Below are 27684 nucleotides of genomic sequence, written 5' to 3' on the forward strand. Positions count from 1 at the left end.
ACTGCATGTAAGGCTTTAATTGCGTTTTATTAGTGCGTAAAATATTTAGTAAGATACTAAAGACACTTCTAAATTAATCCAAAAAACGTGATATTTTAAATATTTGTGCAATTTGCTTGGAAAGCAGTGAGTTTTATTGTTGTTGCGCGTTTTGGGGTGTGTTGAAAATGCGTGGTTTAAATAAAGGAATAGTGTTCCAGACAAGGGACGTGATTAACTATATGTAAGATCAATGGCTACAAATTGAGCATGACGATACTGATGACAATTTAATTAGGAACATACCAGACAGATGTCAAGCTGTTATTAATAACGATTAAACACTCTATTAATAAGGATATTTTCTTATTTATTAATTGTTTTTGTGGGAAAGTTCCCTATTATTTTTTTATTTTTTACCTGAATCCGAGAGATTTCCCGGGACACCCTGTAAAAGGGATATCCGAAAATAGTCTGTTTTAAATTACTTACATATTCATACTTTTGCAGGTTTGTTTGCATTATCTGCAACATCTCTAATGCAATCATTGCATTAGAGATGTTGTAAGCAAACAGACTGCCTATAGCAGTCCTATGCTAGTGCCTATGCTAAGGAATCCCTTCAGTCCATATTTGATTCATTTGGGATAGTTGTGCATATTAACTCCCCAACCAGAATAACCAAAACTAGCTCTAGTATCATTGACTACGTCGTATCAACCTTTGATCCGGACCTCGTTGATTCAACTGTCTTTAACTCAGGTTTCTCCGATCATGAAGCAGTGTTAACTAAATTTTCTCTAAATCACAAAAATAAAAGAGTCCCGCGCAAAATGTGTCGTATCTTTGGGGAAAAAAAATCCTAAATTTCAAAAATCTATGGCTAAGAACGGACTGGGACTTCCTATCTGATGATGTTTCACAACACTGAGTTTTTTCGATTTATAAAGTCACTGTCTGATTTGGCATCTAACTCATTTCCTCTTAGACCCATCAAAATTAAACAAAAAAAAAACATGGTCTACTAAAGGCTCACGCTTGTCTCCTAAAAATATACGCTCCTTATCACACTTAAAAAAATTCTCAGACAGTGTGTTCTTCCACGATTACGTAAGGTTGTATAAAAAAATTTACCATAAAACAATAAATGCAGCCAAGGACCTCTATTACAATAAAAGGATTTCTAATTCTGGAAATGTTGGTAAGGAGACTTGGTCTATTGTTAATGAATTAAGGGATAAGGCTTCTCCATCTATCACAATTCCCACTTTACCGGATAACTTAAACAACTACTTTATAAATGTAGCCAAAAATCTCATGAATACCGTAACTCCTTCCCACGATCCTCTCTCATATCTCACTAATGAGAATTTACATAATTTCTTTCTTACACCTATAGCATTAGAAGAACTACGCAGCACAATGAAAGACATTAAAAACAAATCTTCATCTGGGCCTGATGGTCTAACGCTCAAAATGTTTTCAAATCTCCCGGATATCACTTTAAACCATCTTACCAACTTGATTACTATGTCTCTTCAAATTGGAATCTTTCCAAGCTGCCTTAAGATGGCAATTATTACATAAAGGGGGCGAGAAGGATCAATGTTCGAACTACCGCCCAATTGCACTTCTCCCAACATTATCGAGGATTATTGAAAGACTGGTAAAGAAACAAGTTTTATCCTTTTTGCTTAAATATAAAATTATAACCCCGCATCAGTTCGGATTCTTGAGTAACAAGTGCACCAATGAACAATAAACCATAAACAGCACCAATAAACAGCCATCTCTCTACAGCAACAATTTTCTGTGATTTCTCTAAAGCTTTCGACTGTGTAAACCATAATATCCTAATTAATAAATTGCAGCTTTATGGAATTAGAGGAACACCTCTCGAGTGGTTCATGTCATACCTGAACAACAGAAATCAGTTTGTTAGGGTTGATTCGATGACGTCTTCGTGCAAGCCAATAGAATGTGGGGTATCTCAGGGCTCAGTTCTAGGCCCTATTTTGTTTCTTCTATTTATAAATGATATTGCTAACCTGGACATAAATGGTAAAATTTGTCTCTTTGCGGACGAGACTAGTTTTTCTTGGAACAACTTAAATATGGTGGCTCTTCGTAGAACCATATCTCGTGACCTAGTCACCATTAAATCGTGGTGCGATTCAAATCTCTTGTGCCTTAACGTCTCAAAAACCAAAGTATTATCATTTAGCGGTGCGTTGCAACCTTTTGTAATTAATAACAACAGAATGGAGGTCATTGATTCCGTAAAGTTCTTGGGACTGATGGTAGACAACTCTTTAAAATGGGATATTCACATCGATTCCTTATCCAAAAAATGAAGTTCTGCATGTTTTGCTCTGAGATCAGTATCCAGGAAGATAAGTTTGGCAACGGCTATAACAGTTTATTATGTCCTGTTTGAGTCGCACCTCCGATATGCCCTTCCGTTTTGGGGTACGTGTGGTGCGACTCAATTTGAACGCATATTTAAGCTACAAAAGAGAGCTATACGCTATTCATTAAGACTAAATTACAGAACTTACTGCCAGGAAGATTTTTTAAAATTTTAAATACTAACTCTTCCTTCCTTATTTATAGTTGAATCCGTCTGCCTAATCCGCAAGCACTTATCAGAAATGTCAGAAAGGCCATCTCACAATTATCCTCTTAGAAACGCAGAGTACGATCTTTATCTACCAACCCCACGATCAGAACTAGTTAAATGATCAATTCTTTATAATGCAAAAAAAATGCACAATCATCTCCCATTTGAAATCAAATCAATAACACCTTTTTCCAAATTTCGGAAAGCTCTAAAATCATACTTGCTGGAGAGAGCCTTATACACAGTAAACGAATTTTTTTAATAATTAATGATAATTAATGTTATGTAATTTTAAGCACGCGCTTCCTAAACACTGCTTAATTTGTTTATGTTATTCTGATAATGTACATAATTAATATTCGTATATTATGTAAACAAATTAGTAGGTTGCTAATAATGTTTTTGTAAACAGGTGCCTGCTTTTTTTGCCGACTTTGTATATAAGTGAATGTATATATATTTTATAGATTTTAAGGAAATGTGACATCAAACAATTTATAAAATTGTTAAGTTTTGTTGTATTTATTATTTTTATATATTTGTATTTTTTGTTTTTTTTTGTATGATTTATTTAAATACTAGCTTTGTGGACAAAATTTTAAATTTTATGATAATAAAGCATTGATTGATTGATTGATTGATAGTTCCACAGCAATGCTAATTCTAGCCTTTTAAGTTAGAAACTCTATGAAAATAAATTATATTATTAACATGTTGAAATTTGGTAGTAAATAGGCACACTTAAATAATGTTAGTATGATTTAAAATATTCAAATTTTTGTGGTCTAGTGTTTTAATATAGTCCAATTGATTACATTCAATACTTTTCTATGTTTATAGCCACCCAAAACTTAATAATAACTTCTATTACAAAAAAAGGGTCTAAGAAATCGGTTTTTTATTTGTTGTCAATAATGTATAATGATGTCTATTGTTCACCTTAAAATACTTATTTTTCACGCTCCTCTTATGATAAATGGCATTTGAGAAAGTTATTTTATAAAACATTACTGCATATACACTCGGGACTCAATTAGTCTTAATGAAGAGAAGCTTATACAAACTAGAAAAATTCCGACAACGAACACTGCATAATAAAAGTCAACAACTCTTTGAATTCCCTGGATATTCTACCGCAATCTGCATATTTTTAATTATGTTATTCTTTCCTTCCATTTTCAGGAAAATGTAGCTTTAGATTCATTAAATTAATTAAAAGTTGGCGTGTTTTATACCTACACACCTGGATCCGAATTAATTGTTGTAATTTTTACGAGGACTTTTTTTTGTTCCAATGCTTAGATTTAGGAAATTAGTCTATTTTGATGTAATTATTAAAATAATAATTTAATTTAAGGTTCATATATTTTTCAAATTTTTAGTCTGTAACCAGTTTTCCAGAGGAGTCTACTCTATGGTCGGGGCAGTCTCTCCAGACTCATTTGACACGCTGCATTCTTACAGTAACACCTTTCAAATGCCCTTTGTAACGCCTTGGTTTCCAGAAAAAGTAAAACTTTATAAATTTTATAAATTTATATTAAATATAACGTAAAATTGTAGGTATTGGCACCATCGTCAGGCTTTCTAGACTTTGCGATCTCTATGAGGCCCGAATACCATCAAGCTATTATAGATACTGTTAAATATTACGGATGGCGAAAGATCATCTATCTTTACGACTCTAATGATGGTGAGTCCAATATATGGCAATAAAAAAAATTAATTTTAATAATTTAATAGGCTTACTAAGACTGCAGCAAATCTACCAAGCGCTTACTCCAGGCAGCGAGCACTTTCAAGTAAAAACAGTGAGGAGAATAAGTAACGTTACGGAAGCACTACATTTTCTTAGAGGTCTAGAAGAACAGTCTAGATGGGAGAATAAGTATGTCGTGTTGGATTGTTCCGCTGATATGGCGAAAGAAATCGTGGTGGGGCATGTGAGGGATTTAGCACTGGGAAGAAGAACGTACCATTACCTCCTTTCTGGATTGGTAAGTTATTTAAGTTGGTCGATTCTTAATTTGGAGGTTAAGTGCTCCTGAAAGTAAGGTTGATATGAAATATCAAGAGAAGTAGGGCTAAAGAAACTTGCATAATTGTTAGTAAATATTTTGAGGGGTTAAAAAAAACATATAGGGATGTCCTACCTGAAAACATTATCAACTATGACGAGACAATTATAAGCGATGAACTAGGAAACTTTAATGTAGTGTGCAGCAGAGATTTAAGTATTACGATTCATCGATTAATCGAAAAGCAATATAAGTGTGATAATGTTAACATCAGCTTCTGGCACACTTTTATCTCCATTATTGCAGTTTATAAAACTTAGAATAGATACGAAGAGTGGGAGCATGATGAACCGACTCACCCAAATACCCTGGCATATTTTATTCATAAAGACTAACAATATTGAAATACTAGAATCAGTAAACAACGACTTTGTGGTCAAATTCACATATATTTTCAGCGATATATTAATACATATAATAATCTTAATTTAACTTATTTGTTTTGGATTAAAAATAAAAATTAACAAAATAAATATAACCTATTCTAAGAGCAAAAATAACATGTTCAAATTAAACAAAAAAATATTTGTATTCCTTAAGTCTCTTCTAAAAAATGTGAAATAACAACACTGCAGACACCAGCTCAATGATGTGTGAAATGTCAGCTTGTCAAGCGGCTTTGTGTGTTTTTTCTTTCGTTTTTGGGTGAAAAAGGATGAAGGTCTCATTTGAGTGATTTTGTGAACTATTACAAAAGTAAAAACTTGTGCCGCATCATGGAAAAAAGCCTATTGAAGTCGATCTTTTATTAATTTATTTCTTAATGGTATCCGTCAATTTTACAAAAATAAAATAATACAAAAGGTACTAATATTAATACAACTCAGGCTAGATCATACTAAGGCATAAAACAATGATACAACTCCTAAAACAGCTAAAAGAAACGTGCAAGTCTAGACTGTACCTATCGAAAGAATATTGCCTTCTAGTTATAGGATTGTGCGGTCCATAAAGTACCATCAATATCTACATCGAAGAGTTCTTTAATTCAAGTGCGCCCGTAAGTTCAGCCAGATATCATAAGTCATGCCAGATATTAATTTAAAAATAAAACACAAGTCTGAGTAATTACACCTTGGCTCAAACATGAGTGCAAAGAGAAAACTGACATGATCGATTTGTAATCAGTGTGACTATTAGCTATTTAGTTTAAAAAAACAATTTCTTAAGAATTTATTTTGAACTTTCTCAATATTTTCAATATGCGATTTTTAAAACGGAGACCAGAACTAGCATACTTTAAACTAGAATGGTACAGAACTTTATAGACAGAGCATGAGAAGTTTTGATAGCTTCTATCTATAAATCCTAGATTTCTATACGCTCTCTTAACTAAATCTTTTCACAAGTAAATAATGATGCTGTCTTAACATCATATCAAAGGAGAATGGTTATAGACAAATATCAATTCACTTCACCTGTAAATTAGTATTAACTGAAATTTGATGTACTTAATTGCAAATTATCATAAATCAATATTAATATATCGTGATGAATTTACTATGGAATCTGTTCTCAAAGTTCTTGTTACCTCATTGATTAATTGCTTTTGTACTGTAATTTGCGTTTAACCAAATAAAGTCTACCTCAAGATATTCATTAAGAGTACTTGTTTATTTTTCTATATGATGTGATGTTGCATTTTCTTCTTTAGTTTTTTAAGATTTTTTTTTAAATTTTATCGTTATAATATTTATGTTAGCAGAATGTGCGTATAATATTTGAAAATAAGTGTTTTAGTTACACCACTAAAGGCTAAAAAATCTTAAGCAAAAACAACGTCCCAAGCCTTAGGATTTTAATTACTTTTCGAAGTTGTGGAATAAAAATAGTGGAAATTTACAAGTTTAAACCATTACGATTTTTTGCCAAATTAAATTAAATTTATTTATCCTCCTCACCTCACCTTACGGTATAAAAAATATATGTTTGACTAACTATTCTGGTATATACATATGTATAATGATAATAAAATTCTTAATAACTTTGCAAGTAGACAAACTACGTGAGAAATAAAATTTCCAACAATATTTATAAATGATATGGAGGTACAAGAAGGATTTTTGGAACGACTTTCATTTACTAAGTCGGTATAAATGTTTATCTCTGTTCCCAAATCATAGGCTATCCCTATAAAATGATAGCTCTCATCCGAAGCCTAGATAAACCCTTTAGAAAAATCTGATTTTAACAAGATCGAAGATATCCCTAGAATGTAAAATCTAATAAAAAGTGAAAAAATTAACTTTTCAGCCCTAATTTGTATCATATTACCCCTAATAAAGGTCTATTCCAAATTATGAATGACCGCAATAAGATTATGACTCTCGTCTATTTACTATACAGATCTAATAGAAAAATAATATTTCTAGAAGACTTAGACCGACAGACCCAGAGATATATCCAAAAAGAATTCAAAATTTAATATTTTTGATATTTACGAACTCGAAAAAATTAATAAAATTATAGTCCTCATGAAGCTTTAAGGACTATTTACACACATCAGTTCCGTATCAGTTCAGTATCAGTGTCAGTGAAAAATAAAATATCGCTGTCTTAGTTTTAAATAAACTTGTTCAGACAAGTCCGGCGCAGTGACGTTTTTACCATCAGTGCTGCTTCAGTTTCAGTTCCGTCCTTTGTATTAAAGTCGGAAATGATATTTTTGTGTATTTCACTGACGAAAACCGTCTAGAATTTACGTTTGAATATGGATGAAAAATTAATCGAGTTGGTACGAAATTATCCAGAATTGTATGACTTGTCACACAAAAAATATATCGATGTCGGTTTTAAAAATAATATTTGGAATATGATAGGAGAAGAATTAAGACTCGAAGGTAAGTGGGTACTTCGTATATTAAAAATTAGTATGTATGTTTTGGATTAGAGGTTATGTCGGATATCATACAAAAAACAATGATGAACTTAAATTTTTTCGTTTTGCCATGGCACGCGTCCAATTTCTGAAGAAAAGTATTCTGTAAACAATTCTGTTGCTTGAAATGCGTCAGCAGTGGCATTTCCCCCCTGCATAGGTAGATTTTCGTGTACTTGTTGTTGCGGAACATTATTGAAGTTTGCATTTGAATAATTGTAAGTATTTGTATCATATTTTTTTATGAAATTATGTAGAATACAAGCTGCCAATATTCTGTAATCTACATTTTCCGGTTTAGCCTGGATTCTTCTAGTGAAGATTCTAAATTTTTGTATTAAAATCCCAAAAGCGTTTTCAACGGTCCTCCGAGCTCACTTAAACGATAGTTAAACACGCGCTTAGAATTATTCAGTTCTCTTCCTGGATATGGTCGCATTAGAGGGAATGCCTCATCACCTACAATTACATAAGGAGCCTCCATATCTGTACCTGGCAATGGTGCATGCTGTGGGACAGATACTCTATTATTTTGAAGTGCTTTTCCCAGATTGGATTTTGCAAAAATGCCACCATCGCTATTTTTGCCATACGCACCAACATCTACAGCTACGAAATTGTAATGTGCATCAACAAGTGCAAACAATACAATAGTAAATGTTTTTTTGTAATTAAAAAATTGCGAGCCGCTATTTGGGGGTGCTTGAATATTGTAAAATGTTTACCATCTATCGCTCCCAAAGAGTTGGTGAAATTCCAAATTGTTTTAAAGCTGTCAGCAATAGTTTTCCACATGTCTTCTGAAGGTTGCGGCAACATTTCATTTATAAGATTTTCAAATATTATTATTATTACAATGTTTTCCATCGTACAGTGCCCCATTTGGTAACTAAATGATATAGTTTTTAAAGAATCTCCAGTAGCTAGGAACCTAAAAGAAACAAATTATTTATTCAAAAACTTTAATTTTAATGTTTATAAACTGCAAATAAATTTATTTTTAGGGTCAGCATGTAAGACGAGATGGAATAATATCAAAGACAATTTCAGGAAATCTATAAAAAAAAAGTGCAAAAGTGGACAAGCCTCAAAGAAAATCAAAATTTATAAATATGTCAAAGCATTAAGATTTTTGATGAAAGAGATACGAAAGGAAATATTGAATTTTAAAAAGATGAGACTGAGGAACAGCAAGATTTTGAAGAACAAGTCAGTGAAGAGGAGAATACTATACCAAGCGCAGTACATGAAATAAACACTTCAATTGCATCAAAACAAACTGACGATAAATCAAGTCAATCATTCGTTACTCAAAGGCTAGTGAAACGAATTGAGCAAACACCCAAAATGGCTAAAAAAGAACAGCTTCTCAAAAAAGGACACCTTCGGCATCTTCTCAGTTAATGGAGTACTTAATCAAAGAAAAATCGGAAAAAACTGCTACATCAACGTCGACGCCAATACATCCCGTTGACGCTTTTTTAGGTGGTATAAGTGCTACTTTAAAAACGTTTAACTCGTACGATTTACTCTTAGCAAAAAAAGAAATATTTGATGTTGTTCAAAAATATGAAATGCGAATGATTACGGCGTCAGCACAAACATCTGGGACATTATCCAGTGAACATCCAAGTGGATCTTCAAAAATATATCGTGAAATCCAAAAATCTCATCCATTATTCTCTAAGAGACCAACATACAAAATTGATGAAAAACAAAGAAAAACATAAAGTCACGGTCAAAAACACAAGTACAATGTACTGTGAAGTGCGTGGATGGCCTCTAAAGGCCTGATGATGCGCTAACTAGAGCGAAACACGTGTAGCCCGTTTAATTACATGTTGTGAGACCGTGACTTTGTGTTTTTCTTTGTTTTTCGTCAATATATCGTGAAAGCCATTTGATATCTCGCAGTGATACGACACAAGAATCATCTTCAAATATGTTTCCAGCAAGCCACTATACAAATTTGACATCTCCCTGTGATATATCACAAACACAAACATCCTTTCCAAATACACTCCGATCATTTTTTGGTAATTATCAGCAGGAATAAATACATAGAGTGTTCGAGTATATAAACATTGTATTTAGATAAAGTAGATCACGTTTCAAAAATAAAAATTGATGTAAAAAAAAAATTGTATACCTACTGTATTGTATGATTTTTTTTTTCATAAATAAAAATTGTTTTATTTTTACTTACCTCAAACAAACTGCTAATCGTTCCCTTGGTGTAATAGCTTTTCTCCAATGAGTGTGTTGTTTTATTAAATGTCTTTCTATTTTATGAAGCAACATATTAAAACAATTTTGAGACATACTGAAATATTCAAAAATTTTTGTTTCATCGTCCACCAATTCCTTATATAGAGTTATAAATTTTCTTTCAGTTTCTCGTTTCATCCAAGCTTTATGTACCCATTTTCATTTCTTTATTTGATTTTTTTCCTCTATGGCAATAATAGCCAATTCTTTATCAGTAAAAAAAGCCATCTGAAAAAAGTTCTGATATTTCTACGTACGTGATCGGTACGGACTACAGACGGATGTGTATGAGTTGTTACCACTGAACCGCACGGATAACACTTATGCTGAACTGATACGGCACTGATACGGAACTGATGTGTGTCAATAGTCTTTTAATCGCCTTCTGAAGAGGCTAGCATAGTTAATTAAGCGTCTTGGTAAAGTGGTATTAATAGTATTCATATAGCATAAAAATGGTATTTAATATCATCAATGGTAAAAAAAATGACCATTAAATAGCAAAAACTATTTTACCGACTACACGCAATAATAAAATTACACTATATTATATGACCAAGGGGGCAAGTTCATAAACATTATTTCTTATTTTTATCGCGTACAGCTATGTCGCGATATGTCGTCGGGGGGTAAAATGGAAATTTGCTGGAAAGTTGATTTAGTACAAAAGGGCGTAGTATTATTATATGATAAGTTCGTGCACTTTAATCTCAACCTTATACGCCGTTATTAAAGGCATTTAAATATTTATTTTCTCAAAGGAATAAAGCTGCACCAAATATGAAATTTAATTAATACAGAATTTTTCAAATTTTCTAAATTTTTTGACTCACTACCGACTTACTAAACTATATTTCCATATACTAAACTAAGTTTATTTTAATTAGGTTATGGACGATAGATGGGAATCAGAAGTAGTAGAATATGGCGCCATTAATATTACCGGTTTTAGAATCGTAGATGCTTCTAGAAAAAACGTGAAAGAATTTCTAGAAGGGTAAGTCCTTTTCCTGTGATACTTAAAGTAGAAGTTTCAACTTTTTTTTATCTAGGTGGAAGCGTTTAGACCCAAGTCAGACCCAAGGAGCTGGCAGAGAAACCATATCGGCTCAAGCCGCCCTAATGTACGATGCGGTTTTCGTTCTCGTGGAAGCTTTTAACAAAATTTTAAGGAAAAAACCCGACAATTTTAAAAATATTAATACACGACCAGGCAGGGGACAGTTTTATAATAACGGAAGTAAAATATTGGATTGCAATGCCTCGGGAGGATGGGTGTCGCCGTGGGAGCACGGGGATAAAATATCTCGGTATCTTCGAAAAGTAAGTTACAAAAAAAGGGAAAATAAAATTTACATGTAATGTTTAAATAGACTTATCACGTATATTAGTTAGTACCAAAGGCCAAGAAATAATAGACAAAGTCAAATAAAGTCGTCCATAATTTTATTGGCTATATGATCTTGTAGCTGTGATAAAAGTATAGATCTGATGCTATTTTGCCCAGGCAAAATCTGTTACCTATTTTAATTTTTATTACTCTAGTTGAAACCGCGACTATGTTAAATTTCAATATACACTATTATTCAAAGCGATTTAGACTGAGAATTCATAAATTATTTGTATGAACGGTCTGGTTTATCAAGTTTAACGCGATAATGAGATCCTAAAAAAAAAATTATACATTCATGAGCCATTTATAATGAATTACAATAAGTCTAATGTAATAGAAGTTCATGAATGTCTAATAACCAAATTATTTTCATGGGAAGTTCTGTTTAATAGAAAAATATTATGAAGGTTTTGAAATGTACATATAATTACTGTCCCCTTTGTTAAAAGATAAATTAATTTGATGAAAAAAACACTTCAATGAAAAACAGACCATTTATAATGGAAATTTTTCCATGTAAATTTGGGAAATCAAGCGACAGAGCCAAACCCGTTCCGACTTATGCTTTCCGAATTTTTTTTCCGCGACAAAGAAAATGGCGTGCCTTATAATCACTGGCTAACACGAAACCTGTTAATTCCTTAGATATTATCTGCGACCAAAATCGCCCCTTAGCCTTGTTGTTTTGATTGCCATTTTTGCGACAAAAAGGGATCTATTAGTCGGACGAAATGGCAGCTAAAGTGACCGTTTTTGGCACCTTCGGGGATGTAATTGTTAATTATCATAGAAAATTAGTGACGAATAAGAAACATAAATTCTTAGTAAAAATTTTCCAAGGTTTCAGCCTATATTATATTATTAGGTGAGATAGAATTAAAAAAAATATTAATTATAAGTAGCTAAGGATGCAATAAGCTACTAAATTTAAAAAAAATGTATTTAAAAGAGAATACAACTAGACACCTAGGAAAAAATAAATTAAAGAACTCCCTATTAAACGGAATCAAAGAAATCGTAAAAATTTAATTCTATGTTCACTCTCATTTAACAAATTAAATTTATATTTTATCCATATTTTTTTAGGTAAATAGTAGGTACACCTGACAAAACTATTGATGTTTTGACCGTTTTTCTACCTCGACCTCATGCTATATCTCTAGTTTAGTCAGAATCATTTCGAAATTAAACATTTTTTACGTAGTTGGTGTAACTACACCAACCCGTACGAAATATACATAATATATACGAAATATATATACGAAATATCCGTCTGTGACATATATTTGTTAATGTTAAATTTAGTCTTCATTGGATTTTAATTTTCTAATATATTATATGAATCCAAAGACTGTATGTTGGAACAAGCAGTTATTTTGCGAATAAATTGTCAATTTACCGAAATTCTTTTACTCTCATTTTTTAATTGTAATAATGAAATTTACCATTTTTTTATGATATATGGGATTATTTTAACGGTGTAATTATTTATTTTATACTAATTAATTGTTTAATAATAGACAAGTGTCGACAACTAAATACTGGAATAAGTGGTTTTTAAGAAATTCAGATAAAAGTTAATAAGGCGTAACGTTGCTCTTAGAATAATAGCCTAAACCCTATTATACCAACTAGATCCTAACAACAATCAGAGGTGAAGTATAGCATATTTTTTGCAGTTTAGTACGCAGTTGTGTAAAAGCACATTGAAGCTTATTTCTTAAGCGTTATTCCATTCTAAGCCAAAGTGTCTCTTTTAGACAAAAATCTTAATGTCATGTTTTTCCATTCATTTTTTGGTATATTTAGCCATATGGTATTGAAAGATAAAATCTCCGGATTAATATAAACTTTCTGCATTTGGTTGAAATAAATGTTCCAGGATATCTTGATAATTAAATACACTAACCCTGCCATCGCTAAGAGGTTGTAGTTTTATTTTTTTTTTGGTTGCTTTTATAAAGTATTAATTTAATTATGTACAAAAATGGTACTGATCGCGACATCTAGTGTAAAGTTGGTTAATGACCTTGTAAAAAAATAACAACTCATAGATGACGTTAGCGGTTCTTCGTTTTGAATTGTTAAGTAATTGATTGGCATCAGGTTGTTTTTCTCTTTCTCTCTAACTACAGTGATTTTTCTTTCCGTCTGTGCTTTGTCATTGATCACGTATGACATGCATAAAGATCAACTTTTTAGGTAGTGGTACGAACTTAATAAATATACCTGGACTGCCAATTTAATGAAAAATAAAGAGAGAAAATTTAGATCCTTCATTTTGTTTGTAGTTCTTTAAGAATTTCGTTAAAATTTATGAAAGAAAGTAATCCTCACCTAAAATGAGACAAAGTTTCAATTAACTTGAGATAGATGCATGCACTTTAAAATATTTGTTTTATTATTCTGATAATCTTGTATCATATAAATCTAAACTTAAGCTTGAATCTTTAAATTTTTACTTGTATTTACTTAACAAATTCAGTTAAAAACACTTTTATTTTCTTTCTGTTTTTACTATTACGACTTTTACTTTTCTTTTAGGTATAACCATCTATAAAAATCAAAATATAGATGATTTTATGAGGGTTTGTAATAAGCCACTCTATATATTATTCTATCATAAACACAGACAGAAAATTCACAATAATTCGGTTTTGAGAAAAAGTGAACCAAATACGTTTAAATAAGGATGGTGACCCATTATCCAGATATTAAAATGAGAAAGCTATATCGCTTGTTGCAGACGATATACCCTAGCGTCGTTTACAAATCGCCAAAAACTAGGCAACTCGCTATACTCACACGTCAAACGTCAACTTCATTACCGTTATTTAATATATTTTCTGTTGGTAACACTGAAAATGTTCAGAGTGACCAACATCAAAAGGACACAACCACTGATGGCGCCACCAGGCAATGGTCATGTTTTTTTTTGTTAACGTGGCCATATACATAAGCAGTCCAGGTATATTTATATGTATATATCGTTGGCTTGCTGCAAAAACTCATTAGGTCAAAAATGATAGTTTCTGGAAAAATCAATTGTTTACTAATGCCAACCATAGGTGGTTTTGGGAAAAAATCATTCTGTAGTTCTTAGTTTCCGGCAATAAAATATGGTTTTGTGTGTTATTTCAAAACTAACAGTAAAATAATAATGAAAAAGTAGTATTTTGTTAATCAATAATTGGAAAGAAAGATATAAAATGTGACTTAAGTGATTTTTCATTTTATGTGAAATATTGTCAAATTACTGACTTAATGAGTTAATTTTTATAAATAAACTTGATGTTGAAAGACTAGTAAACTTTTTTTGGTAATATACCTTTTTTTATAAAAAAAAATACAAAACCTAATAAGAAATTTTGTTAAACATAATGTAACTAAGAACTAAAACGTCTCCCCGTCTGAGTCAGAATATCCAGGTTCAGGAATCACATCCTTCAATGTTGTGCTTATTGGCAGCGATTTATAGCAACCATGGTACTTATTAGGTATCACTCCTTTTTCGCATAACTTTAAAAGGTCTTCTTTTTTTTACCGGATATTGGCAACATAGTTTTGTACAACTTGCTTATTTTCAAGGTACTATAGTCAATTTTTTGAGTAGCTCTCGATTTTCTTTTAATATTAATGCTTTTATATTCACCAAAATAATCATAGCGGCATTCAAGAATTCCAGGTTGTATTTTCTGAAATCAACCAGTTTACTTTATCATTATTACAATCAGTTGTCTTATTTCTAAATAAAGTCTTGGATAAATCCAGTAAATTAAGAAATTCATTAAACTTAAACTCTTTGATGATGAATGGATCTCCAAATTTATTTCGGTTACATTTGGATCTAGCTCGTTTAAAAATACTTATCCAGTCATGGACTACATAAACTGGTTGATATTTTATCTCTTTTTCAATGGCACTGTGCATGGAATCAACCTCCATGTAGCTGTGGTCACTTTCTAAGAATTTATGCTCTATGATATCAACCGCAGTTGTTTGAACAATATAAAGAAATAGAGCAGCAATATTCTGGTTTCGGTTTTGTCCACCGCATGTATCCGAATATAAGGTTACGTGTTTTACTTCCGGCTTTAAGCCTATAAACCAATTATACAGTGATGTTCCAATTTCACAGCTACCTCGCTTTCCATGTAGCTCAGTCCATGCAAAGCAGTATGCTCTGTGTGGTTCTGGACCTTCATAAATAGTTAAGTTATACATATTAATTTTTCGGCTGTAATACATCGGTGAAACATCGGAAGATAGAATCTGTAACACAGATTGTAAATCGAACGTAACCATGATAAATGCAGAATTGTCTTCCAAAGCAGCTTTATCAATTTCTTTTGATCGGGCTGCTTCGTTTTTCCGAGTAATATGATTTTGGTATGTATCTTCCAAGTTACAGAGGTCTTAAATGTTAGACTCTTGATACCGATTACAAGTTGCGCACTGATATTTTTTTGCCTTAAAAAAAAAATATTATAAGATGTGCAAAAAATGTTTCTATATGCATGGGAAGAAACTGATTTAAAATTATTCTTTAAACAGTAGGCCCGGTATAGGTCGTACATCTTTGAAATTGATAGCTTACGATCGAAATAAAGTCGTTTTGATGATTTTTGATTGTAATGACATTCCATTATTGGAAAACTTTCAATGTGGGCCTTTACAATATCTATGTCAGAATCGGAAGTTTTATTAACAGAAGCTTTTTTTCCTCTTCCATCTTCACCTTCGAATACACCCAAAGAATTTCTCTTTTTAAAAGCTGTCAAAATAGGACCATTATTTATATTAAGCGTTTTCATAAAAAATTATTGACAAATTCTTATCTTGTTAGTACCTTTATAAAAATTGTATTTTTTTTGCATTTGATCTTATTTTGATCCTGCTATTTTGACATTTCCTTGGTCTTGATCAAGTGAAGAGTCATCTGTTTCTTCGTCTGATGAGGAATAAGGTAGATTCAATAGATTTTTTCCTATATTTTGATTTTAATTATTTGTTATAGTAGTTTCGATCAAAAATCCGCTATTTTCATCTACAATGTATTCTGTAACTTTTTGATCAGGTTTTGGCATTGCTACAAATAAATTTACTGTTTTAGTATTTGATATTCTTTTAAATATTGAAAAAATTACCTAAGGTAGTTGGTTCTAAACATTTAACATTTCTGACAGTGTCATGCTCAAAAGTGTTTGGCAATGAAGTGTGGTCATTTTGATTTTGCAATTCATTATTATTCTCGAGTTCAGACACATCAAAAACTAAAAAAAAACACAATATAAGTAGAAATCTAGCACCAAAAAACAAAAACTGTACATATAAAATAATTACCATTACAATAGAAAAATGCTTACTAGCATTATTAATTAAAGCTTCAAATTTCTCGGGAACAAAGATTTCAACATTTTCATCCATAAGTTTAATGGCAGATAATAGCACGAGTTCATTTGATTTACATTTTCGAATTCATTATTGACCGCTGGCGCTGGTGATATATTTTCTTACAAATACAGAAAGATTATAGTAAAGACCTAATACATATTTCTAAAGAGAAAATAGTATTTAAAAAAAAAACAGTTTTATAAATGATTGTTAATTAAAGGGATTTCCTAAAATAAACATAAAAATAAAAGCCAAATTTTACCAATAATAACTCTTGTGCACTACTGTCAGTTATATCTCTATTTGGAATATTATTTAAAATATTTTCATTTCCAATGCTCGGCTCATTATTTGTGATAATATTTTGACATCCATTATCTTAGTAAATAAAACAACTATTATCAAAATGTGTATTTGTAAAATATTGTACTATTGCAACAAAATTAGTAGGTACATTACCTTCTTGGTTTTTGCCCCGTAATGCCAGTTGGAGTAACTTATTTGTGCGGTTTGAGTACATTTTCTAAACAAATAATCACTGAGAAAAGTCAAATTATATTCACACTACGGTACACTTTACCCGCCACAACAAAAATAATAAATTAAACTAAGAATTTGTAGGTTAGAAAACAGAATTTTATTTTGACGTTTAAAACTCACTAAGTCCCAGTGATGGCACCACATTTATTATATAAAACTCTTTAAGTCACTTAGTGAGTTTTTGCAAAACAGGCTTAATGACTTAGCGTGATTTTTATGGACTTCTTTTTAGGTACTTAGTGAGTTTTTAAGCGCTTAATATTTGGTTCAGTGATAGAACAACATTAGACTTAGTGATATTTATCAAAATCTCAAAATCTGAAAATATTGACTTAGTGAGTTTTTGCTGCAAGCCGACGATATATAAGTTCGTGGGTAGTGGCATTTGCTATTGTTTCTCCTATTATTTGAATACTTTGAATGCTTTTGGGATTAGATTTAGAATTTAAATCTCAGTCGGGCAACGTTGTATTGTAAATTCCATATGATTATCCATTGAACCCAGAAATTTCATTTTGGCTTGGCGTGGTCTTCAGGTTAACAATTTCAATTTCTCGAGGCTGGAAATCGACCTCATGGTTATCTCATGGCAATACTAGCCATATAATATGAAGACTTTAATACACTTTGTAAAAGACCTTCTAACATCTTGAGGTACGCTTGATTCCTAGTCTTTGTAAAACGTTTTCTCATGGTTTTAAGAGCGCCATTTTAATTTAAATTGCAAAAAGGCTCTATAAAAAAAATTAAAATGTTTTTAAAATCTTAATTGATCATTTAAGTAATAAAACATCATCTTACGCATACCAGGCTCATACTAATATTACTAATATTCTTATTGATTTTCAAAGATTCTTGTTGCCAAATATCATAAGCTGGGACTAGGATTTTCTTAGGATATAGTTTTAAATTATGCCTTTTCTAGGTTGAAATAGAAGGTTTAACCGGTGAAATTCGTTTCACGGAAGACGGACGACGCCTCAATTACACCCTACACGTGGTAGAAATGACCGTTAACAGTGCAATGGTAAAAGTGGCAGAATGGAGCGATGAAACCGGTTTTAACCCGGTCGCGGCGAAATATACTCGATTGAAACCAACCGCGCATATCGAGAGGAATAAAACGTACATCGTTTCAACTATTGTGGTAAGTATACATTATTTTTGAACAAATCATTAATCAGCATTCATTAAAGGGAAAATATAATGCTAAGCATAAGTTGTGTATCTTTGTTCAAAAAATCACAAGTACTTCCAATATTTTTTTCTCATCTTTGCAATTAGTCTAATTTTACTGAAGTAACCGTAAAACTTTGTTTGCTAATTGAAATATTTAACATATATTAAAAATCTTCAATAATATTTATGGATTTATTAAAAGCTTTTGATAGAGTCGCTAGGAAGAAGTTGCCACATATATTACCACTATTTTCTGTTTTATGTAGAGATTTGATATTCTTCAACGTTTTCTTAGTTTCATAAATATAAAATTTGACAAATTATAGTCTTTTAAGAAGTTTTTGAGGTAAAAAAGTGTTCTTAGATCGCATTGCAAAAAAGTGTCAACTTTCTTAAGATTTTTGTTATTATTACATAAACATATTCTCAAGAGAAGTCAAATATTAAGCACCAAAAAGAGGTATCTCCATGTAAGCTACATTGATAAATGGCCCTTATAAATGGCTAATCAACGTATTGGAAATCTATAAGCAATGCCCTAAAGTGACAGAGGTGCTACATTAACTTATGGATACTTGAAGAATCAACATTCTTCTCAATAACAATAACGAATAAAATAACAATTTTCCAAGGATATTTTTTATCACCGACATGATTCTGCCTAAAGCATTGAACCCTCTATCTACACTCGTTATGCCTGCGAATTATACTCTTTAATTAACACCGTTAAAATATTCAGTAATGACATATGCATGTCATTTGGACTTAATAAGTGTGTTATTGTAAACATCAATAAAGGCGTAGTGAAGAACCAAATAGACCAGTTTCAAAACATCAAGATTGAAAATTTGCAACCAAAAGAAACTTATAAATATTTGGGAACGTCTTAAGATCCACGTATTGACCACACGAAAATTAAGAGAAAATTTTTCAAAGAAAATTTAAAATGCCAAACCCTCCGCTGAAAAATTAAATCGCTGCTCCTGTTAGTACCTACCTTGGCATTACCTTGACAAGTACTTGGGCAGTACCTACCCGAATCTACAATTTCGGTATTTTAAAATGGTTCGATACTGATCTAAATAACCTAGGCAAAACGACAAGTTGAATGGTGATCAAGTCAATAGTCATTTACTATACAAAAATGTACCAATAAAAATACTTCCAGCCAATCTTGTAAAAAAGGCGAATGGTGAACATCTACAAGTTATGCAGAACCCAAGAGCAAAGTCTGAATAACGACTCCTCAAATTCAATGATACATTAATGGGAATGGTAGCCTAGGAAAATCGAGATAATACAACTCTAACTCTTCAATACATAGATCTGAAATTTAACAATCAAACTCAGCCCAACAAGAACGAACTGCTCTACGTGGTAAGTTCCCAAAGGCCAGATAATGTTGACAAATTCTCTTCGTTAGCATGGCTTAGGGCTGTTTTTTCTACCCCGAGGGTTTCTTTATGGCCATCTAAGAAAGAATAATAGGAATACATATTTGGTATGTCACAATCGACCTGCTAAAATTATTCACTAACAATTTGCTCTCTGTCTACCTATCCTATAGGTATAGGATAGATACCTATATATAAATCTGTCTACCATATTACAAATACGACAAACTGCCACAAGCTGTTTTAGAAACATCCAGACCCAAAACGACGGATAGTTAACTACAGTAGACCTGACATACTCATTACCATCTAAAAGCATAACACTGGTTTTATTGCTATGGTTTTAATGCATGAATTAAGAAGATGTGTTGAAATAATTCGGATTATAATTCGATAGCAAAGTTTATCAAGAAAACATTTAAAATATCAATTACCAATACAAGTAAATTGAAAACTGTTTTTCAAATATACCTAATGTAAAAATGTTCATATTTATCATCAGTAATAAATCAACAGATTTTACGAAAAAATTGTCTAAGGCCTCAAGGGTTTTTATAGGTTTACCTTCAAGGTTTACCCTAAATATTAAGATTATCTAAAGCGTTTCATGTAGCATTACTACTATTATTTCGTTCTACCAAGTTTAGATGATCATTTGTCCTTGGTGAATAACATTTGGAAGCGTCATTATGATCTGAAAACCTTTAGCCCTATTGGACATATGCTATAACGTTACGTAACATCTATTTGTTCATCCCTTTAACAGTAATTTTTTTCTAAATAGGCCAAAAAATTGTTGCTCACTGAGAAGTGTCACATAGTACCTAAATATACAAGTTTTAAAGATAACATAGATCCTTCTAGTAGAACATTGAATATATTTAATTTCCGGTTAACCGATTATATTATTTTTAGGAAGAACCTTACATAATCGTTAAAAAAGAGGAACCTGGAGAGCTTTTGATGGGCAACGATCGGTTCGAAGGCTACTGCAAAGACTTAGCTGAATTGATTGCCAAAAAACTAAATATTAACTGTAAGTTCCTTTAACGTGATTGCACGTTCATGTATACAAAAAATTTGCCCAAACAATCGTGCCCTTGCCCCATTTGCAGCAAAGTGTAGCGAACATTAGATTTATGAATTGATAAAACATCAAAAACTTGAAAGCAAATAACCGTTATTAATTACCGCTTAACATGGCGAGTTTGAGCGGTTACATCCAATTTACTATACTTACGTAAAAGTTACTTTAGGGTCTGAATAACTTGTTTTATAAATTACAAAGGCACTTACTGGTTTAAGTCACGCTAAAGGTTAATATTACTGCGGCACTGACAAACTTTCATGTTTCTTTAGACGTACAGTTGACGGTAATTTCTTTTACTGCAACAGATTTTTATTTTTTAATTTAATGCATACAATGCGGACGTAATTATGTGAAATGTTTGTATAATTAAATAAGTTCTATTAAAAAAGGAAAAAGTGGAATTTTTAATTAAAACAATGGCATTGGTAAAATGTATTAAGCTACTTTAGTAATTTTTTTCAATGAACTTAAACCAAATATGTTTTAATAACTATTTACTGTTTTTACTTATTAATATTTTTAGTGCATTTTTAAAACTATATACGCTATTGAATCATCTTCATTTTATAACACGCGCGCACCCTCACGGAGTTGGTCCTCAACATCTTCAGTCAATTGTGTTGTTTAAAGCCGGCCCCAGATGATGTGTGTATTCGGCGAATGTACCTTCGTACTGCGGCTTCGGCTACCCTCCCACACGCTTCGGCATTCGGGATATATTCCACATCGCATCTTTGTTGGCAAACATTCGCCACAGGGCCTCAGTTATAGAACAGTCACAGATTTACAGCATACAGATGCGAAACTGATCGAAAATACGCGTGCGAGCGCCAGACTTCAGACACGCCTCCTGGGTGATGGATTTTCATCACCCGCCTAGTACGGTGGCAAAGGGTTTAATTTGCTGCAAGCCTCCGCTTTGCGTGCTTCTAATTTTCTTTGCGTAGTACGCGTGTTTATGATTAATAATTAAATTGAAATAATATATTTGTATTTTTTTAAAATATTTTTTTAGTATTATTTTTGTTGAAAAGGGGGGGTATAAGTGTGTATATCTTTATTGTTCCAGCCACAGTGGTGGAGGAACGACGTTATTTAGATTTCCAAAAGATGAGTTAATAAGTTAATATTTCGAGATAATGAAAAGCAATAATTTTACTCACCGATATGATAACTTTCCTTTCCAGTATTTAATAAAATTATTTATACGACTTAAAATATTTTATACTTTAAAATTCCAACAGAGATTTATCATCTGCCAAAAAATCAGATAAAACTAAAAGAAAATTAAACATATTTTATTCTAAACCTTTTATAGACTTTAACAAACCGTTCTATGGGAGTCTAGGATGGTCTAATTAATTGATGTATCACTGTTTTAGGCCTTTACAAGAGTCCCGAATACATAATTGTGTTTGAAGATGTTGCGCTGCAACACTGAGATTTGGCGCCATCTTTTTATCATTCTGGGTGTCACACCTTCAAACTTCGACTTCAATTTTTTTTTAATTTAACTTCAACATACAGAGTTATAGCTACAACATAATAATAATAAAAAAAATATGATAAATAAGGACTACCTCGCGATTATATAACCGATCCACATGACTCGTTTGAATACAAGCTTGTGTGAAGTAGCCCTACTTTCTATAACACTTTACAAGTAATATAGAGGTAAATATATATCAAATATAAAATATTAGAACCAAGATAACACATAAAATAAAATTAAATATAATTCTGACATACCGAGTATCTTAGGAAAGTGGTTCGCCCCTATAACTTTTTCAATTTTTAAGTTAAAAAATTAAAATTTGGTTAATGGGTGTAGTATCCAAATTGGAATTGGTTGACGTATTCAGTTGTTTTCTGTTACTTCCGGTTTAACCGGAAATGATCCTAACTTTTGTATTTTATATGGGACCCCCAACTTTTTTAACATATTTTGATGGGAAATTACAATCTAAGAAAAATGAGACCCCATATGTCAACTTTTGACATCTAAGCTTTAAATTATTTAATTGTTTAAATTTTAATCTACAGCGCCATGAATAATTTAAAATCGTTAATTTTACCTTAAGTAGTCCTAGAAAAATATAATTAACTCTCTTATGTTTTTCACAGTTTTCCTAGATGTGTCTAAAGTTTGCAAAATCGTTTTTCGGCTATTACTCAATTTTTTCAAATGGAACTAGGGTGACTCATTACCATAATTAAAAAGTGTATTTTTTTACAAACAATTTGGTATAAGGCAATCGATAGAGGGTACTTTCAAAAAACCAGCATTATTGAAATTTTATTATTTATCTCTTGATATTGGTATGATCGCAGTGCCGCCATCGCGTCACTGTAAAATCGACTGTAGTGATACGTGACTTACCCAATAAAAAAATAAGTAAATTATTTGACGGTTGACATGTCAAAAAAATTATTAAGGCACAAAATGTCCACCCATTTGCTGCTGGCAAACTTATCTGAATAACTAATTATTATTGAAAAATATCTGAATAACTCACTTTCGTGACAATTTGTAACAATGATATGTCAAATCCAATGCCAACTTACCATTGTATTATAAATACCGACAAAAAACACTTCAAAAGTTCTTCAATTTATCGTTAATAATTAGACGATAAGGGTGAGAGTCCAATTTTTCGTTATTCTTGGATGTTTAATAAATGTCACGCAAATGCTACTAAATGGTAAAAAGTTGCTACAAAATCTAATTAAAACGGAAACAAATATTTTATTAATTCACAGCAATCTTTGAGTTTTTTAATTGGGAAAAACTAGGTAGGTATGCGGCGATAAACTGTTTTTTTTTGAAATTTCAAACTTACCAAATATCGATTGTCTGGTATCAAATTATTTATAAAAAAATTCACTTTTTAACTATAGTAATGAACCACCCTGGTACTATTTGAAAACAATTAGTTATAACCGAAAATACGATTTTGCAAACTTTAGGCGCATCTAGGAAAGCTGTGAAAAATAAAAGACAGTCAATTATATTTTTCTAGGACTACTTGATGTAAAATTAATAATTACAAACTTTGAATTATTCATGGCACTGTAAATTGAAATATAAAAAATTAAATAATTTAAAGGTTAGGTGTCACAAGTTAACACATCGGGTATCATTTTTCTTAGAATGTTATTTTCTATGATATGTCAAAAAAATTGGGGGATCCTATTTAAAATAAGAAAGTTAGAGTCATTTCCGGTTGAACCCGAAGTGAAAGAAAATAACTGAATACGTCAGGCAATCCCAATTTGAGAGCTACACCCACGTACCAAATTTAATTTTTTTAACATAAAAATTAAAGAAGTTATAGGGGCGAACCACTTTCTTAAGACACCCGGTATATAAGTGTGAGTTAGAAAGTAAACTTATATATCCTTAAGGTAAAAGGCGCGAAAGGAAGCAAGTAATACAGAAAAAAGTGTGCAAAAGGAGAGAAAAGAACACCGAGAACCAGGCAAAAACAAAGTAATGAAATGTAAATTTTAATTGTTAGTGGAAACTCAAGATATGCATAAGGCAGGCGAACATTAACAACAACAAAAAATAAATAATTTAAATTATGAGGAGCTTTTTTAAACCACTAAAGCATATGCAATACAAATATATCAACATGTTTAAAATAAATAAGTTTAAATTATCTCCTTTGCTCCTCCAGAAGACGCGATTTAATTAATTCCTTGTAAAGGTTAGGCGACATTTGTTTTACATCATGTGAAAGACTATTCCACATCTGTATTGCAAAATAGCTAAATGATTTTTGGAAATTGGCTGATTTATGTAATCGAATATTAAAATCAGTTTTATTTCTAGTAGAGTGAGTATGGTCACGAGCACTAAAAAGTGCCCTTAGATATGGATGCATCTAGGTGATTGGATTTTGACTTCTCGGAACATGGAGAATGACTGAACGGGATAAGGTTTGGTGGCTTGTAATAAGCTTAAGGTCTTGGTGTGATGCTATTGGACACGAGCCAACAGAGCAGGCCATGCCCCTTCAGCAGAACTTTTGGTAGATGAGAAACGGTCGGACGGAGGTGTAAACGTAACTGGTCTTTTACGGTGTTTTAGGATTGTTTATGATTATTTGTCGTGGGATTTTGGTTTTGTGTGGAATTTGTGTTTGGAGTGTTTGTTAAGGATTGGGACTGTGGGTTATGGGTTATCAGAAGATACTAAGAGAAAAAGAAATTGATCCTGCTAGGACTTATATCTCGATTCCCAGAAGAAACTTGATTACCAGGTTGAGTTTAGTTTTTCTAACTTTGCCATCAAGTTGTCTATTTGTTTTCTAACATCCCATCAGGAAAACTAAACAGATTCAAGAAGTTTGTATTCCTAATAGTCATCCCCCTGGTGATAGAACCCGTGCCGGTTGTTTTTTTTAAGGTAACCGCGAAGCTGTTTTTTTATTTGTTTATGTTTTTTAAGTTTGGATTTTTTGGGCGGCGCCAAAAACTCGCCACCGCAATTACAACACTCCGCCGGAACTGCTCTGTTCTTATCACAGTTTGAGTAAAAGTGATGCACCCACTTGCATTTATGGCAACGCGGCTTTGCATTACAATCGCTCATGACGTGTCCATACTCTTGGCATTGATGGCACTGCCCTACTTGCTTAATGTTTTCAATGTTATGATGAGTCCTTAAACGCTCGACACGGACCCTAATGTTTAAAAGGTTTTCTATTTTGAATTCTATTTCCTCTTGATCTCTCGGGACGAGGAATCTGATGAGGTCCGTGGGCTTTCTTCGCCCTGGACCGGTTTTAAATCATCCCATTTCCTCAGGCTCGAATCGAATCAACGTTGAAATCAGAATCAAAAATCACGTAATTAAATTGGAAAAGCAATTCAACCAGAGAGCTCTCTAAGTTGATCAAGCAACTAATTAGATCCTAAGTAAAAATTTTTTCTATGGATTTTAAGACTTATCCATTTATTCTAATTTGCATGAACTACTACCGTCAATGATCTTAACCATTTTGAACTTATAAAAGCTACTAACGTAGAAAATCTTCCCTAGGATGATCTCGATCCTCTCTAACCAGTCTGTATTCGTTAATATTCAAAGCATAATTATACTCATATGTTATCTGATAAATAATTTAACATAAATATAAATTAAAGATAACATATAAATCTTCATCAAATTTAATCTGTGTCCAGAGCCTTATTGGCAACTTCTTCACCAAGCCAAGTCCGTGACAATCCAATAAAATTAATACATAGAGGAAGTATTATATCAGTAATATGATATCTTAAACTATCCCTACCATGCATATAAAATAGCAACTATATAATAAATATTAATAAAACTTATTACTTTCAAGCAAATAACATCTTTCTATTAGTTTTTGGGTCCAAAGAGTAGACTCTGCTTCTTCACGATCACGCCTTGTTGTTGCGAAATTCTTCCCTGCTTCTGTTAAGATCTTGTTTCTCATCATTAAATCTCCAACTTTTATAGACACCTGCAATCTTTTAATTCGATCTTAAACTTCGTTTTTCAGTGAGAATAAAAATTAATGATTACAAGCATCATTAATACTGAAACAGTAGTCGATATCACTTAAGGAGCAACTATTTTATTCTTTTTTTTTATTACGAAATCCTGTCCTAAGTATCGGCTTAAGAACCTCAAGTATCTTTTCCATTTCTGCAACCCCAACGAATGAATTTTTTTCAACTACGTTGCGTAAAGTTAAAAAAATATTTTCAATAATTTTCTAAGGTTTCACTCATAAATATGAGTAATACTAGAACGGTTATTGCAATAAACCTTATGACTTCTTTCTGCATTACCTATCTTATTGGGATATCCTCCTGGGACCCAAAGGTGTTTTTTTTTAGGAAAAAAAAAAATCCTTTTAAATTTCGTTTAGAAAGAAAGAAAGAAAATGTGCTATATTACGTAAGACAACAAAATCTTGTGTACAAGCATCCTAAAAACTAAAAAATTCCAAATTCACTTTAAATTTCAAACAAACATAACTTCTAAAACACTTTACCATAAAATTTACACACATTACCAAAATTAATCATAACAAAACAGATTGAGAAAAAAAGCATCTTTTTGATAAATTTCATTAAAAAATAAGTAAAGCTGTCAATAAAACAGAATTTAGAAGAAGTAAATTACATTATTTAACAGGAAACAAAACTAAAACACTAAAATGATGTCAGAGCACAGGTTAAAAGGTATCATTAAAAAAATCGTCAAGGCTATAATATGCCCTGGATAATAAAAGTGATTTTAATTCCTTTTTGAATCTCTTAACTTCTAAAATTTGTCTGATACATAGAGGAACATGGTTGTAAATTTTTTTGCTGAGGTATATAAGTGAGTTCTTCGTGAGGGAGGATGTAGGGATTGGTAAGGGAAAATCGTTAACCTGGCGAGTCATATGACCAGTGTTAGAGGGAGGTTTAGGACATTTATGAATAAGAGTAGCTGTTTCTCAGATAAAAAGAGAAAAAAGAGTTAGGATTTTTTGAGATATAAAGAGAGGTTTACAAGAATCTCTTAACCCAGCGGAACATAGGTATCTAACTGCCTTTTTTTGAATCACAAAAATTATGTTTAATAATCCCTTGTTGCTTAAACCCCAAAAAGGCAAGCCATAACGAAGGTGGGACTCGATAAGAGAAAAGTACACTGAACGCGCAACTACCCCTCCCAGCTCATGCCCCGCCATTCTTACTGCAAAGCATCCAGAGGATAATTTTGATGCAAGATTTAGGATATGATCTTCGAAGCGAAGGCGACCATCAATGGTAATACCAAGGAACTTACAGCTTTCTTTGTTTTGCAAGGGGGAGTTTTCACTAAACATAAGGCCCTGAACGT

General features: G+C 31.9%; 1 protein-coding gene across 2 annotated transcripts in view; it reads left to right on the plus strand.

Moving 5' to 3' along the window:
* Nucleotides 1-27684, plus strand: part of LOC126739452 (glutamate receptor 1-like) — a 92435-nt gene that overhangs the window by 5799 nt on the left and 58952 nt on the right. For both annotated transcript variants that reach the window (XM_050445132.1, XM_050445133.1), the window contains exons 3-9: nucleotides 3982-4109; nucleotides 4163-4292; nucleotides 4343-4596; nucleotides 10711-10820; nucleotides 10876-11146; nucleotides 18076-18297; nucleotides 20639-20759. In XM_050445132.1, coding sequence (XP_050301089.1) covers nucleotides 3982-4109; nucleotides 4163-4292; nucleotides 4343-4596; nucleotides 10711-10820; nucleotides 10876-11146; nucleotides 18076-18297; nucleotides 20639-20759 — 1236 coding nt within the window. The remainder of the gene's footprint in view (nucleotides 1-3981; nucleotides 4110-4162; nucleotides 4293-4342; nucleotides 4597-10710; nucleotides 10821-10875; nucleotides 11147-18075; nucleotides 18298-20638; nucleotides 20760-27684) is intronic.

Source organism: Anthonomus grandis, chromosome 8, assembly GCF_022605725.1.
Source record: "Anthonomus grandis grandis chromosome 8, icAntGran1.3, whole genome shotgun sequence".
Taxonomy (NCBI): domain Eukaryota; kingdom Metazoa; phylum Arthropoda; class Insecta; order Coleoptera; family Curculionidae; genus Anthonomus; species Anthonomus grandis.